This window comes from Anguilla rostrata, chromosome 13 (genome assembly GCF_018555375.3).
Source record: "Anguilla rostrata isolate EN2019 chromosome 13, ASM1855537v3, whole genome shotgun sequence".
Classification (NCBI taxonomy): Eukaryota; Metazoa; Chordata; class Actinopteri; order Anguilliformes; family Anguillidae; genus Anguilla; species Anguilla rostrata.
The window spans coordinates 40,160,227-40,177,735 of NC_057945.1; the positions used below are offsets into that span (position 1 = coordinate 40,160,227).

General features: G+C 48.8%; 1 protein-coding gene across 2 annotated transcripts in view; it reads right to left on the reverse strand.

Annotated features, from left to right (window-relative positions):
- kdm5ba (lysine demethylase 5Ba) overlaps positions 1 to 17,509 on the reverse strand; it is a 28,848-nt gene that overhangs the window by 9,560 nt on the left and 1,779 nt on the right. For both annotated transcript variants that reach the window (XM_064305564.1, XM_064305565.1), the window contains exons 2-14: positions 11,438 to 11,515; positions 10,708 to 10,830; positions 9,947 to 10,114; positions 8,469 to 8,603; positions 8,228 to 8,312; positions 4,998 to 5,110; positions 3,783 to 3,941; positions 2,744 to 2,863; positions 2,374 to 2,532; positions 1,800 to 1,981; positions 1,263 to 1,425; positions 805 to 924; positions 285 to 479 (exon numbers count right to left, since the gene is read on the reverse strand). In XM_064305564.1, the coding sequence (XP_064161634.1) occupies positions 285 to 479; positions 805 to 924; positions 1,263 to 1,425; positions 1,800 to 1,981; positions 2,374 to 2,532; positions 2,744 to 2,863; positions 3,783 to 3,941; positions 4,998 to 5,110; positions 8,228 to 8,312; positions 8,469 to 8,603; positions 9,947 to 10,114; positions 10,708 to 10,830; positions 11,438 to 11,515 (1,800 nt within the window). The remainder of the gene's footprint in view (positions 1 to 284; positions 480 to 804; positions 925 to 1,262; positions 1,426 to 1,799; positions 1,982 to 2,373; positions 2,533 to 2,743; positions 2,864 to 3,782; positions 3,942 to 4,997; positions 5,111 to 8,227; positions 8,313 to 8,468; positions 8,604 to 9,946; positions 10,115 to 10,707; positions 10,831 to 11,437; positions 11,516 to 17,509) is intronic.

Genomic DNA, 17,509 nt, shown 5'->3' on the forward strand with positions numbered 1-17,509 from the left:
TAGTAACCAAATAAACCGGGTTTCCCACTCGATTAAAGTGTTTTGGGGGGAAATGGTAACCACCCCCACCGGATTCACTGGCTTGCACCTCCCTCAGATTTGGCTCAGAAAGCTCCCAGACAGCTGCTATAGGAACCAATACGTTTCTGTCATTTCAGGACATGAGGAATATTGAATGGGGGTTTATGGGAAATGTAGTGTTTCATCAGGCAGAGCGATCAGGGCTGGCCTATCAGGGCCCCCGTGAGTGAGTTGTGGAGGAGAGACCAGCAGGGGGCGCTCACCAGCTTGCGCACTTGGTCCCGCAGCTCCTTCTCCTCGCGGATCATGACGGCCATGTCCTTCTGCACCGCGGACGCCAGTACCACGTCCAGCGAGCCGGCCTTGGCTGCCATCTTGCAGATGAGCTCGTCGTGGGAGAAGACGCAGTACCTGTTCAGCCTGCGGTAGTGATCCACACACTGCCGGCCCAGAGGCATCTGAGAAAACCACAGAACAAGAGTCTCCCGCAGCAGAAAACCACAGAACAAGAGTCTCCCGCAGCAGAAAACCACAGAGCAAGAGTCTCCCACAGCAGAAAACCATAGAACAAGAGTCTTCCTCAGCAGGCCATGACATCATCTTCTGTTTGTCTTCATTTACAACGTGTACTCGCTTAACCCTTATTCAGAGCACTTTAAAACAGCTACCGGTCTATTTACGGTCATTTTAATCCTTCTCCAAATTCTAGTCCGTTTTAAGCTTTATTTTTTTTGCAACAAATTGTGTGTTTCTCCCAAGCCAGAATCGGACCAAGCCACTCACCCAGTCCACAGTGCAGAAGTTCACTGCCTCAGCAAAATTGAAGCCCTGGTTGAACCCGCTGTGATAGGCTCGAGGGAAGGTGATGACAAACTCTCCTGCGCACTGATTGGTCCGATATATCTGGAAGGGGGCGAGGGGTTGTTTCCAGATAGACGGAAGAGGGGGATAATGACAACAACAGAATTATTAATAAAACTCTGCAACACATCAAGCCCAACAGAAATGCCAAAGCTGAATATTCACTAAGCAATCCCCGAAATGCAGGGGATGTACAGTTGTTGATACACGACACAGGCACTCAACGGCCTAAAAAGGTCATCTGGCAAATGCCCACATTGAAACAGGGCGTCGCCATGACTCCACAACAAAACGTTAATATTTCAGACGGCGTGAACGCAGCAGCGAAAGCGGAGTTGCCATGGCGAATCTCACGGCGTGGGATGGGCGGGGCTACACACCGGCACGCCATGGGCCATGAGGGTGTTGGGGTTCATGATGGTGACCAGCTGGTGCAGCAGGTCGGGCTGAGCGAGGAAGAGCTCGGGGGCCAGCTTCTTCATCACCTCCTCCAGCCGATCAGCCGCGTAGCCCGGAGCGCCGTACCACGTCTTCGGCTCCCCCCTGTGGACGGAAGAAAACATCACAGGTAAAATATTTTACTAGATGAAAACATCAATGGACAGCCTAATTGTTTTCAGCTTTTTTATGCTAGGCTGCCTTTTTGAAAACAAAATCGATTTTTAAAGTGAGATCTGGTCAAACAGAGCAGCAATATTTACACACCTGTGTAATAATGTGATAAAACATTCCATTTAAGGTCTCCATGCCACAGAACCTAAAAAAAATATATATATATATGGGGCAACATTAGTGGATAGGGTGTTTAGAGGTACCATTAGTCTAGAAGTGTTTAGGGACACTAGTGTTCAGATTCAGATTCTTTGTGGCAGCCAGCAGAGCTTTGCGGCGCTTTGTGGCACAGCGGGCCACCGTACCAGTGCAGGTAGTTGATGGAGTAGCTCCAGTGGTCCTCGATGTGCCAGCAGAAGGAGGAGAAGCACATGCCCACGTAGAGCCAGGGCAGCTTCATGCCGCAGATGCTGGCCGACACGTGGGTCAGCACCGAGGCGTCCATCACCGGCATGTTGTTCAGGTTCCACCCGCTGCTCAGGTACGCCTGCGGAACCCGGAGAACCCAGAGAACCCGCTCACGACCAGCCGCCCAGACAACGCAAAAACAAAACGTTCTCACAGCGTTACGGCAATGTTCTCTCAGTGTTATAAACACCGCCACCACATGGCAGCAGCACAGAGAGCACGCTGTCTGTGAGCGTTCAGCCATTTCTACCATGTAGTGGAAACACACATGCATGCAGAGAGGAAGGCGTCTGATTGGGCATCCTCAGTACTAATGAAAAAGCACTGATGTAAGTGTCACTGTTTTGCTGTGACCACACTTTCCTGCATTTCATTTCACAGTATTTCTGGCCTGACCACAGTGTGCGATCACTTTCAGTATTTGGGGACCCCCCCCCAGTCACCCCCCCCTCCACAGACACCCCCCCTCACCTCGTCCTCGGGAGCCACTTTGAACCTCCCGTTCCTGATGGGGAAGCCGCTGCCGAAATCCCGCGAGGCGATGTCAGCGCCGTACTCCACCGTGACGTCTTCTTCTATGGTACCCACCAGGCGCCAGAACTCCTTCTCAACAAGCTCCGTAGGAACCATCTGACAGAGAGAAGAGTGAGCGTACACACACACACACCACACACACACACACACGCACATACACACACACAAACGCATACACACACGCACATACACACACGCACACACACAAACAACGTGTCAGAATTCAGAACTACCCAAGATAAAGCTTTCAAAATTTGCGCACAACTAGATTTTAGCACTTCCATATTGCACTGTGGGTGATACTCACGTGCACCGGCATGTTGAAGTAATCGGATTTGAAGGAGTCGGCCATGTCCCCAAACGTGCGCAAAGTGTAGTCTCTGTACGCCTGCTCAAAGCCGAAGGCCTCCGCCTTCTTACTGCACTCCTGTTTTCAGAGAGGAGAGAAATGCTCCATTGTTCCCATCATATTCAGAAAACCTCCAGATATGACATGGCCTGTGTAAACACCTTATTCTGAAAAGCAAAACCTGCTTAAGCCCTTATTTCATACATGCACACCATATTCCAAATAACGTCGGTTGAGAAGTGAAGGTTTCAAGACTGCTGTGACACTGTTAATGTAAACTAGCTGGCTGACTATTACAACCAAGACACCCTGTCAATATATACAAGTGCAAACTGTGGTTAAGAGTTATAAACGGAAAAAGGTGTTAACATGCTTTTAATTACCGGGTTATTAGAGGCGTGTATGCATATGCGTGTGTGTGTCTGTGTGCGTGTCTATGTCTATGTGTGTGTGCGTGTGTGTGCGTGTGTGTACATGTGTGTGTGTGTGCGAGTGCGAGTGCGTGTGTGTGTGTGAGTGTGTGTGTATGTGTGCGTGTGTGTGTGTGTGTGTGTCTATCCGTGCGTGTGTGTGTGTGTGCGAGTGCGTGTCTATCCGTGCGTGTGTGTGTGTGTGTCTATCCGTGCGTGTGTGTGTGTGTGCGAGTGCGTGTCTATCCGTGCGTGTGTGTGCGAGTGCGCGAGTGTGTGTGCGAGTGCGTGCGTGCGTGCGTGTGTGTGTGTGCGTGTGCGCGTGTGTGTGTGTCTATCCGTGCGTGTGTGTGTGTGTGCGCGAGTGTGTGTGTGTGTGTGTGTGCGAGTGCGTGTCTATCCGTGCGTGTGTGTGTGTGTGTGTGTGTGCGTGTGCGAGTGTATGTGTGTGTGTGTGTATGTGTCTATCCGTGCGTGTGTGTGTGTGTTTGTGTGTGTGTGTGTGCGAGTGCGAGTGTGTGTGTGTGCGTGTGTGTCCGTGTGCGAGTGTGTGTGCGAGTGCGTGTGTGTATCTGGGGACCCGCTACCTGAGCCAGGCACTTGGGGCACCTCCAGTCTCCCTTGGGGACGTCGCTCAGGGGCGGGATCAGACAGAACGTGTGGTAGCTGTCATCACAGCCGTCGCATAGCAACAGGCGGTCCTCTTCGTTCCCGCTTCCACACACCTGACAGACGTACAGGTCCACCTGGGGATGGGGGGGGGGTGCAGGGGACGCAGGGGACAAACAGGGGGACGTCAGTCTGTCTGTCTGGGAGCAAGCTGCACCTCTCGCACAGTCTACAGCAATTAGTGCCACTGACTGGCCAGACTGTATTCACACCAGACTCCCAGGTACAGTGCAGGGAGGACAGAGAACCAGCTGCTCAGCTCAGGGGTCTGTCAACACTCAACACACACAGTCAACACTACAAAGCCACGGCTACGTCCACACACACACACACACACAGACTTTCACCACATCCTTTGACAAAAGAGGTCAGTCCTACAGCCATAACACGGCCCACACACACACACACACACACACACACACACACACACACACACACACACACACACACACACACACACACACACACACACACACACACACACACACACACAACACCACACACACACACACACACACACACACACACACACACACGCTCAACAGATTATCTTCGGAAGAATCTCTTCAGAGAGTTGAACGCAAACGCAATTAAAACGCTGCTAATTTTCTTTGTGTCAGCGTTGAGGTTTCCTGTCTGAGACAGCCGAACAGCGGGAGTGAATGCAGTCCTCTCCGGGTTAGGCCTGAACACCAGGCAGAGTGCATTCTGGGACCAGCTTTCAGCTCAGATTACTTCCTGTGGGACTCGCAGCCAGCAGACCCAGCTGCGCCAGCTGCGCAGCGACAAAGACAGCGCAGACGCTAACGCTGAAGGCCGCTAACTTCCACACACCGCACGCTGATTCTGATTTCCCCTCGGCTCTGAATGCGCTCAGATGCATAGGGGGGTCTGACTGCCCCCCTCCTCAGCCCCCCCCAGGGTCCAGATGTGCTCTGATCTCCACGGAGACTCAGAAAAGAGTAAAACCAGATGCCATATTTGTCAAACGATATTTGAGCCTGGATATTTACACACCGAATACCACAGCGCTGAGGTGTAAAGCACGGGGGCAGGGTGGGGGGGGGCAGATTGGGGTTATTGAGACCACCAGGCCTGCCCTAGCCACACCAGCCACAGCGGCGCAGACTTACGATGTTCAGGGTCGGGCTGCTCCTCTGGCTCTGACCCCTGCCTCGGTCGGTCTTGCTCGCTCTCTCCTTGGGCTCAGGTACTTCCTGCTTCACCAGCACAGGACTGCTGGTCTCTGAAAAAGGGCAGGTTGGGTTTGGGTTAGACACACGCGCGTACGCACACATGCTCATATGCGCACACATACACACACACATATACACGCGTACGCACACATGCTCATATGCGCACACACACACACATGCTCATATGCACACACACATACACACGCGTATGCACACATGCTCATATGCACACACACATACACACGCGTATGCACACATGCTCATATGCACACACACATACACACGCGTATGCACACATGCTCATATGCGCACACACACACACATGCTCATATGCGCACACACATACACACGCGTATGCACACATGCTCATATGCGCACACATACACACGCGCGTACGCACACATGCTCATATGCGCACACACATACACACACACACACGCGCGTACGCACACATGCTCATATGCGCACACATACACATACACACGCGTATGCACACATGCTCATATGCGCACACACATACACACACACACACGCGCGTACGCACACATGCTCATATGCGCACACACACACACGCATACGCACACACGCTCATATGCGCACACATACACATACACACGCGTACGCACACATGCTCATATGCGCACACACACACACGCGTATGCACACACGCTCATATGCGCACACATACACATACACACGCGTATGCACACACGCTCATATGCGCACACATACACATACACACGCGTATGCACACACGCTCATATGCGCACACATACACATGCGTATGCACACACGCTCATATGCGCACACACACACACGCGTATGCACACACGCTCATATGCGCACACATACACATACACACGCGTATGCACACACGCTCATATGCGCACACATACACATACACACGCGTATGCACACACGCTCTATGCGCACAATACCCATGCGTATGCACACGCTCATATGGCACACTCGCGGTATGCACCTACGCTCAATGCGCACGACATCACTACAGAGCTATGCACCCCGCGTGCGCGCACATGCTCATATGCTCACACACTACACACACACACACGCGAGACGCACACATGCTCATCGCACACACAACTACACACCGATGAACTGATGAGCACGACACATACACCACACACACGACCCGTACGCAACATGCTCATATGGCCACACACACACTGCATCGCACACATGCTCATCTGCGCACCACACACAGCGCTATGCACACATGCTCATAGCGCACAATACACACACACTACATGCGTAGCGGCACTATGCTCTATGCGCACACACCACGCTGTATGCACAGCACTCATATCCACACATACATGCGAGCAGCCGCTCATATGGCGTCCAACACATACACATACACACGCGTATGCACACATGCGTCATATGCCGCACACCACACACACAACACCGTTGCACACGCTCATATCGCACCACATACACAGCATACGCACACATGCTCATATGCACACACACATACACACGCGTATGCACACAGCTCATATGCGCACACACACACACAGCTCATATGCGCACACACATACCAACGCTATGCCACATGCTCATATGGCACCATACAACGCCCGTAGACCATGCTCATAGCGCACACATACACACACACACACACGCGCGACGCACACATGCTCATATGGCCACATACCATACCACGCGTAGCACACATGCTCATAGCGACACACATACACACACACACACTACGCGCGAGACTGCTCATATGGCACCACACACATAGCCACCGCTCATAGCGACAACATCACTACATACTTTATGCGCACACCCTCATTGCGCACCATACACATACACGTACGATCACACCTCATATGCGCACACATACAATCACACGCGATGCACAGCCATTACGCCAGGCATAACAAGCGTATGCCACACAGCTCATATGCGCACCCACACAACGGCATGCACACACGCCATAATGCGCACACATACACATACACGACGCTATGCACACCGCTCTATGCATCACACATACCAACACCGAGCGTATGCACCACGCTCATATCGCACAATCACATGCGTTAGTGCACACGCTCATAGCAGCACACACACACAGTATCACACACGCTCATATGCACACATCACATACATCAAGCTTTGCACCACGGCGGCGCAGATGCTCATATGCGCACACACATACACACACACACACACGCGCGTACGCACACATGTCATATGCACACATACCATACAGCGTACGCATCAGCTCATATGCACACACACATACACACGCGGTATGCACACATGCTCATTGCACACAACATACCAAGGTATGCACACATGCTCATATGCGCACACATACACACACACACACGCGCGTACCACATGCTCATGATGCGACACACACACACGCATACGCACACATGCTCATATGCGCACACACACACGCGTATGCACACATGCTCATATGCGCACACATACACACACACATACATGCGTACGCACATATGCTCATATGCGCACACACACACGCGTATGCACACACGCTCATATGCGCACACATACACATGCGTATGCACACACGCTCATATGCGCACACACATACACATACACACGCGTATGCACACATGCTCATATGCGCACACATACACACACACATACACACGCGTATGCACACATGCTCATATGCGCACACACATACACACGCATACGCACACATGCTCATATGCGCACACACATACACACGCGTATGCACACATGCTCATATGCGCACACACATACACACGCGTATGCACACATGCTCATATGCGCACACACATACACACGCGTATGCACACATGCTCATATGCGCACACACACACACGCATACGCACACATGCTCATATGCGCACACACACACGCGTATGCACACATGCGCACACATACACACACACATACATGCGTACGCACATATGCTCATATGCGCACACACACACACGCGTATGCACACACGCTCATATGCGCACACATACACATACACACGCGTATGCACACACGCTCATATGCGCACACATACACATGCGTATGCACACACGCTCATATGCGCACACACATACACACGCGTACGCACATGCGTGTTCCTGGCAGTGATGCGCAGGTGTGTGTGTGTGTGTGTGTGTGTGTGTGTGTGGCACCTTTACCTGGCTCAGGCTTGGCTACTAAGGAGCCCATCCTCCTCCTCAGGTTGGGCCTGTTGGCACAGGGCTCCTGCTTCACACAGCGTCCCTGTGGAGGAGAGAGAGACCAGCGTCACGCCCCGACGGGAGACTCACACACTGATACTGAGAGAGACCAGCGTCACGCCCCGACGGGTGACCCAGGTACGGTATCTGCCCAAAGGCCCGAGGGGCCCACTGTCCGGTCGGCCCCTGAGCAGCTCACCTGGCCCCCCATGCGCTGGGCCCTGCGGGCGGGGCAGCAGGTGTCCCCCGGCTCGGCGGCCTGTCTCTGGGACAGGGCGTGGGGCCGGTACTCCTGGTCCCTCTCGTGGCTGGAGAGGGTCGCTTTCTGCGCATGCTGCCGAAAAAAAAGAGAGGAGAGGAAAACAGCGTGAGCCGCGCCGCGCGGGGTGGACATCACAGACACCGCCGCCGCCGCCGCCGCCGGCCTATCATCAACAACCGCGCGGGGTGGACATCACAGACACCGCCGCCGCCGCCGCCGGCCTATCATCAACAACCGCGCGGCGCTCGTCAGCGTAGCGGCTAGCCTTGGGCGACGGACCGAGGTCCCAAGCGAAGCCCTGGTGGATTTACTCAGCGATACGGAGCCCCAGACTGACCGAGCCGGCCCGGCGCTAGGCTAATAAACGCAGCTGCGGCGACAGCAGGCCTCAGAGCCGCTGGAGAAACGAGCGGGAAGCCGCCGTATCTCGTTAAGATCAGCAGCGGCTGCCAGGCGCCTCAGCTCAGGGGCTGCGTGCGGGAGGAAGCTCCGCAGGTTTATTTATAGCGGCAGCATGTCCTGCTGTGATCTACGGTAACGCACGATCACCTCTGGGATGGGGGTCCCCATAAATCACAGTGGAGATTAACTCTGGGATAAAAGGTGACCCCTAAAGAGCCAATCAGCGCCCCCCTAAAGAGCCAATCAGCAGCCCCCTAAGGAGCCAATCAGCAGCCCTCTAAAGAGCCAATCAGCAGCCCTCTAAAGAGCCAATCAGCAGCGCTGCTCAGAAGCCCGAGCAGCTTTACCCAGCGGCTCCAATCTGTCTGCAGTTCAGCAGCGTCTGGGGTGCACGCCGTTTCCTGCCCAGCTAGCAGCGCACACACACATTCACAAATTTATTGACTTATTTATTAATTACATCAATTTGGCACCCAACGTGGGGCTGAGTATCCTCACTTCTTGAACTGCCAACCGTCTGCAACCACAACTGCGTTCAGTTTCTGCACTGACATGGTCAGTACCAGTACTGACACGTTTAGTACCAGTACTGACACGTTCAAAGCATGAGGTGGCCTCCTGTCATCTGAAGCTCGGAAGGAGAGAGATTCCAGGGAGACGACATTTACATGCGATTCAAAGCACCATCTGCTCAGGCAAGGGAAACAGTCGCCCTCACAGAGAGAGAGAGAGAGAGAGAGTGAGGGGGAGAGAGAGAGAGAGGGGGAGAGTGAGAGAGAGAGAGAGGAAGGGCTGAGAGAAAAGAGCAGTGCTCACAGTGACATGCTCACACGCAAGCACACACACTTACACTCGCACACACAAACACACTCACTCTCATACACTCTCACGCACACACTCACACACACACACACTTACACTCGCGCACACACACACACACACACACACTCACTCTCATACACTCTCTCGCACACACACTCTCACACACACAAACACACTCTTGCTGTACTCACCAGGCTCTCTCCGGCCTGGAACAGGCTGTAGGGGTACAGGATCCTCTCATAATGGGCCCGCAGGTGGGAGCCCACAGCCTTGCCTGGAGCGAAGCCCAAACTGGAGGCTATCTTAGTCCAGCGCCTCTCCTGGCACACCGTGTGAAAGCCACCCTCTTCAGCCACCAGCTGTGAGAACCAAGGGCTAATCAGCGAGCGGCTAACGGCTACAGCACATCTATCAGTGTGAGTGGCCAAACTCTCACAGGCTAACTGCTACAGCACATCTATCACTGTGAGTGGTCAAACTCTCACAGGCTAACAGCTACAGTACATCTATCAGTGTGAGTGGCCAAACTCTCACAGGCTAACAGCTACAGCACATCTATCAGTGTGAGTGCTCCAACTCTAACACGCTAAGAGCTACAGCACATCTGCAGAGTAACCTCATTAATCAGTCAGTCATGTACACCTCTAATGTTTGAATCTGCGGTCATGTGCACACATACTGTGCAAGACGGTGACTGTCAGCCAAATATCAAACTCTATCATTGTGTTGCATGATGGTAAATGTAGTTTTGCAGAATGTTGACTTTCAAGGTTTTAATCTTGTGCACTGGGGAGTCATGAGGATTACACAGCCATTACTAATTAGCAGGCAGCTGTATCAATTATCTACATCAATACGTATGCAAATGTCTCTCATGTTCTGTTTTCACAGGTCAACAGGGATGCATGGGGACACCTCTGCAAAGCGCTTAAATTCTGGCCCAAACTCTTACCTTGTTCAGCCGGTAGAGATCCAGAATCTTCCGCTCGACGTGCGGAATCTTCAGCGTACAGCCCTGCAGCTCCCAGAACTTTGCGATCTGATCCAGAAAGTTGAGCTTGACTCTGGTCTGGGCCTGTGAAAAATTAAAACAACATTTTTAACAAAAATTAAAAATAAATCTGTCATCATGGGAAGCTGGAGCTCTGTGCAGAATATCACCTAAAAAAGGAATGCCAATTACACCGTGTTATGAGGAGTACGGGGACTCGTCCTGCACTGGTGAGACACACGGGTCTCTTGTGTCAGGGATAAGCGGTGTGGTGGTTTATGCTGACCCCAACCCATCCACCAGTGACCTTCGACCCTGACATTATGAACTTTGCTACCCTCTGACCTGTAGGACTAGTCATTAGAGCACACCCATCAGGTCACCTACACACACCACAGCCCCTCAGACTCAGTCACTGCATGACTGACAGCAAGAACCATCCACTCAGCAGAAACCTGACTCAGACTCCACCCATAGTTTCAAAACAGGCCCCGCCCACATCAATTCCGTGGGTTGGGAAGGAAGATTGTGTCATGTATACAAACTGATGCCGAACCAGAAAAACAGGAAGAACTCCTGTTTCTCCATAAAGCTACTTCATTCCTGTTTGGACATAACAGACAGAAACATTCACAGTCCAACTGGACCGTTCTCCCATAATCCCGTGCTGTAGCAGGAAGTGGAAACGCACCTCTAACTCGTTCAGTCTCTGTATCCGCGGGGTGAAGTGCAGCCTGTCCACGTCGCAGGCGAATGGCGGCTGCCAATCCTGCGGACGAAAACAACGCAACGTTACCGCAACGTTAAAATAACATTAACACAACATTAAAATAACATTAACACAACTTCAGTATTAACATTACATTAAGGGAAACAACACAGTAATGTAACAGTATAGTATCTGGAACTGCAGCAGGGGTGATAGACAGCGTTGCTGCATTCCACCTGTTTAAAGGTGAAATAAAGATAGTCTACATAAATACATAACTTAAAATGATTATCTAAATGTTTCACTTAATAGCCTACCTCTTAACCCACTTCAAAGTAATGACATGTTCTCTGAAGAAAACACTTAAGTTATCTGTATGCTAAAATGGGTCAGCGTATAGTTTATGTAATTTAATTTCTAAATGTGAGATGTTCATGCACATGTAACAGATTTTATGTTTGATGTAGCAGATATTATAATTTTTAAAAACACAGTGCAGAAGCTGTGGGATTGGGGGGGTGTTTGTTTAGAGACTCTTTTGTGCGGACGTGTCAGGTTTTGGACAGGAATGCACAGACAGCATTAAAAGTGGCTTTGGATGACAGAGAAGGTGGCAGAACCTGTCAACAGGTAGTGCATAAGATCTGTTTGGTAATCATGGCACGTTTCAAATGACCAGTTTCTGGTGAAAGATTACTTCGCATGAATACCAAGATAAAGCTTGGCAGACATCCTCATTATGTGGCTCAACAAAGCTTATATTTTCACATATTAACAAGTTTTACAGCTAGATATTAACATCAATACTAATATTTTAAGCGATTCAGGTTGAATACGTTTCTCAAGGGGGTTGAAATTAGGATTCGATATTGGTATCTGAAGCAGTCTTCTGGGTCAAAGCCTAGTTTCCTTACTGCCTGGTGCATTACTCAAGTGGAACAGTATTTTACCATGACAACACACAGACACAAGCTCAGGACAGCTACAGGACAAGAGCCCAAACACTGTGTTTTAAATCCGAAGTCTTTCTCATGGTCAGGAAATCATGGGTTGGGTTATAAATAGAACAACGTTACGCTACGCTGAAAGAAAGAGAATGTTTCTGCTAACCGAGGGCGTTGTTATTGTGACCCTGTTGCGTGGACTCAGCCTGTATTGACATGACAGGAAACTGAATGCGAGACCACAGAGGCTCTTACATTCTGGCCTGAAACTGAAAGATGAAACGGACCCAGATTACTGAAAACACAGGAAAAATAAAAAGTCATTTCCAGTTCTGTATTTTCATCTACTCTGAATTTTAAACATCACCTAGTGCATGTGATGGCTACACACCCACAAACACACACACAAAAACAAATACACACAAGCACACACAGGCATGGAAAAACAGACATGCACACGCGCACATGTCAGCGCGCACACACAGACGCACAAATACACACGCACACAGATTGTTAAACTGCAGTTACGTGGACCAACCACTGGCTTTTATTGAACAACTATGCTCAACCCCCCAACTCTGGAAAAACATCAACCCACCCCCCCCCCCCAATATTATCATGTTGTACTGGAGGTAACGTAAGAGCCCCCCCCCAGAAAAAAAACATATGTCCTTGGGCAGTGAACCATTTGTGCCATGAAGCTTTTTCAGATTTTTCTTTAATCGACCAGCTTTTAAACTGTTCTGAAGTACTATTTTACCAAACCAAACCAAAGTGCTACCTTGCCAATCTTTGTAGATGAGTGTACTTAAATACATATTTGTGCGTGTTTGTGTGTGTGTGTGTGTGTGTGTGTGTATGCACAAGCAAGAGGGATTTCCATTCCATTTAATACACTAGATTCTCAAACCCAACAAGAAATCAGGCCACAATAACTTTCCCAACGGTTTACAGATGTTGTCAAAGAACAGGCTGCGTCATGAAGGACAACACAATTACACAGGCGGCTAACGCAGGCTCTACAGCACCAGAACACACACATTACACAGGCGGCTAACGCAGGCTCTCCAGCACCACAACACACACATTACACAGGCGGCTAACGCAGGCTCTACAGCACCAGAACACACACATTACACAGGCGGCTAATGCAGGCTCTACAGCACCAGAACACACACATTACACAGGCGGCTAATGCAGGCTCTACAGCACCAGAACACACACATTACACAGGCTGCTAATCAGGCTCTACAGCACCAGAACACACACATTACACAGGCTGCTAACGCAGGTTCTACAGCACCAGAACACACACATTTCCTGCTGCCATACATTTCTTGCCATGTGCAGTCTATATCTGCTCATTAACCTGTTTTTTTTTTAAAGAACATTAAATACACAGACGAGCTGCTGGCCCTGTGCACGTAATGGGATTGAATCACAACTAAACTTAAACTAAACTAAACTAAACTCTGATAACTCCTTGTATTGTTAAGGTATCCATTAATCTGTCTTAATTAATTCACCAACAAATAATTGCCACAATCAAACTATGTAATTGCCATTATCACGCCATGCTTGATCTAGGAGATCTCTTGGGGGATCTGAGGGGGGAGATACAACCATCAGAGGTAACACCATGACAGACTTTTCAAATTAATCTGATTTATTAAAATTTGTCAAATTTATTACCACAATAAACACCCAGAATGCGGAGATTCACAGAGACGTATTAATCCACACTAACTTTCAATTAGGTGAGGTATGCACAAGAAACAAAATAAAATTGTCAGTAATAATGCTTGGACTGATTATTCAGCAAATACACAAGATTATTTAATGTCACCTTTTCCTAATATTCCCTGGTAAGTTATGCAAATTCCCAGGGGAGAGAGAGATTAAACGAAAATAAAAAAAACACGGTTTTGATGACATGGTGGATCCTCAGAAACCTTCCAAACCAAACCCGATACTCTACTCCCAATGTGGCTGTATGGTCCAGCTGTTTTAGACAGAATCCATCCATCCGTTATCTACAACCGCTTATTCCTGGTCAGGGTCGCAGTTCTGGAGAGAAGGCTGCACATAAACGATAAGGATTCCGGAGCGTCGGAATTCCAAGGCCAGCAGCACTGCCGTTATCCCGACGTTCCCTGCGACAGGATCGGAAGCTGGGATTCAGACACCGGAGGGATGGAGGCCAGTTGCTATAGGCACACTGCCCCCTGACGATCACACACCCAGCAGCCCCCCACGGGCATTAGCCCTGCTTCCACTGCAATGGCAGAGAACTGAGGCAAACAAAAGCCCAAACGCTCATCTCTCTGCCCCTCCAGCTTCTCCTGCTGAATGAACTGCAGGAAGTCCATTATGTCAGCACTACATGGAGGAAAAACCCACCTGATTTAACTGAGCTTCTTGTGCGTTTTTTTTCCACGTTCTCTCTTTCTCTCTCTCTCTCTCTCTCTCTCGAGAATTTACCGGAATGGAAACTGACAGTCACTGACAGTGTGGGCATGAAACAGATCAAGGCTCCAGCGATTCAGTCAGACATTCAAGGTGAAATCGAGGGTTACGTTTAAAAAACGAAAACAAGGAAAAGATCCAGAGTTTAGCCTATGTGAAGCATCAGTGAAGGCAGAAATATTCACATAGTTGGGCCAGCTGCATAAAACCAGGGTGCCCTTCACAGTTGGGTGTGGGTTAGGGTTCAGCCAGGATGTTGTGTAGGTGGCTGTGACACACCCTGGCTCGCCCATGCCCACACAGGCGATGTGAAGCAGGCCTGAACAGAACCAGTCGCAAAATTCTTACAACACGGCTCAGACTGACTCTGTCTTCAGCGCACCATTCCAATCCAACAAAGGATAAGAGCCAATTAATGCCGATCAACAGAAATAGCGTACTGCACAAGCCACAGTCCCTCCGGAGCTAATGATTAATTTGATAAAGCACCGGCTGTAGGCCAGCACACGCGGGCAACGTGTAAACGTATGAAAAGCACAACACGGTGAATGGCATCTACTATTGCAAATATGTAGCATAGAGGCTACACAGGAAGCACTGGCCAATACCTTCCAGGTGTTCCGTAAATTTTTTTTCATCTTCCAGAGCTAGCGTTTGATTGGCCTCCTCTCGGGTGACCTCACAATCAGGACGTTGACCACAGCAGGTAAAACACCTTTTAAATTTTAACGCAGCCAAAATGGAACCAACACCATTACGGTCACGCAGACTGCAGTACAGACATTATCTGTGCAAGGGCGGGAGGCCAACAGAAACTTCTCTAAATATTTAAGATATCTTTCATTTTTGGTGAATGATTTTGTGTATAGAATATCTGAAACAGAGCTGCTCAGTGAGCAAATTATTTATTATTAAATCAATAGGGCGTACACGCACAGACACACGCACGCACGCACACACGCACACACATGTACACATACACACACGCGCACAGACACACGCACGCACACACACGTACACACACACACACACACACACACACACACACACACACAAGGTAACCACCCTCACTGTATGAATCTTATGTCACCAGAATTTCACAATTACTAAAGATGATTCAATCTTGCTTCAAATTGATTTAAGATCAAAACAAGGCGACAGACAAGACACTGGCACAGCTGAATGCCAGCCTAATGGTGTACAGAGTAAGCGCACAGTAAGAAGAAAACACTGTGTCAGACTGAAATGCAGAGGCTCTAATAAGGATGAAGGGCTAATTATCTCAGTTATGCAAACCCAGGAGCAGTTATACATTATGGTGGTAACATCCACCATACAGCTTGTAATTTTTAAACTGAAAATGACGGATATAATTTAAATGTCATCGAAGAAAGTAAAGAAAATAATTATAGCTCATCACCTATAATGTAGAATACAGCATAACGCCTAGAACACAGACACCTTTTTCCTCAGTCACAAACACAGAAACTTCTAAACCACAATGATGGCTTGTGGACAAACAATAAGATTCAGATTCAATCATTTCTATCCAAACCAAAAGTGAAAAAAAAAATCTAAATATTTAACTAAATGCAAATTTAACCACTAATTATTTCCTATTTATTGAAACCACAACCAGCCACATTCTCATTTTCACATAGTGATAGTTTCAAGCATATTCTTGTACTTCCTTTTCCAGATCCTAATTTTAGACCACTAAACAACTTGGGTGCACCATAAACACATTACAATTTAAAAGCTTTAATGACCCTCCATATTAATTACATTTAAGGGCAAAAACACACGATTAATAGGCGAGAGCTGTGGATCATGCATCATAAATGATGCCATAATGATATGTGCCTTTGATATACTCTGGAGCAGACGCAGTGTAGTCTTTAAAAAAAAGAGAGAGAGAGAGAGAAAAAAAAGGTTTTCAGGCACACCATCAGTTCCACACCAATTATACCAACACTAAATTAAAGCTAATTATGCTATTCTTTTCCGAGTGTTGTGTAGTAACAGAGCATATACATTGTCACGCCAATAAATCCTTCCCTCGTTCGGCGTTCTCCCACTATAATCCCAGTATAGACACAAAATGGCCTGATGAACGCTCTCCTATAGCTCCAGAAACCCACAAAGCCAACATGGAGGACAACACTGTGTAGAGGGCCCGTTTGACGTGTTTCCATCCACGTCAACTTTGTTCAGCACTTTGTTCTAGGTAACAGCCCATTTCTACAGATTATTTGTCAGTGATGGACAATATTCGGAGTTTTAATTTTAATTTTAATGAAAACATCACGAAAAACGACACCGTTTTATTAAACGTTAGGTTTGAATAATAACAAATCAGTGTTTGCACATACATTGGTTACCATATACATGTACGTATTAAAACGTGTTTTAACATCAAGTGCTGCAATGAGAACTAAAATAAGGAAAAAGTAGGAAAAGTGGGCTAAATCACGTCTTCATGCGCTCAACTGCCGTTTAATGTAGACAGCGAGCTTCATGGAAAATGACATGTAGGCTATCGGTTCCAGGATTCTTCTGTAACTTTAAACGTTATCAGAAACATGAAATCAGTCCTTAATGTTCTGAATGGTGTGTAATATTAATTTTACGTTTAATACAGCGC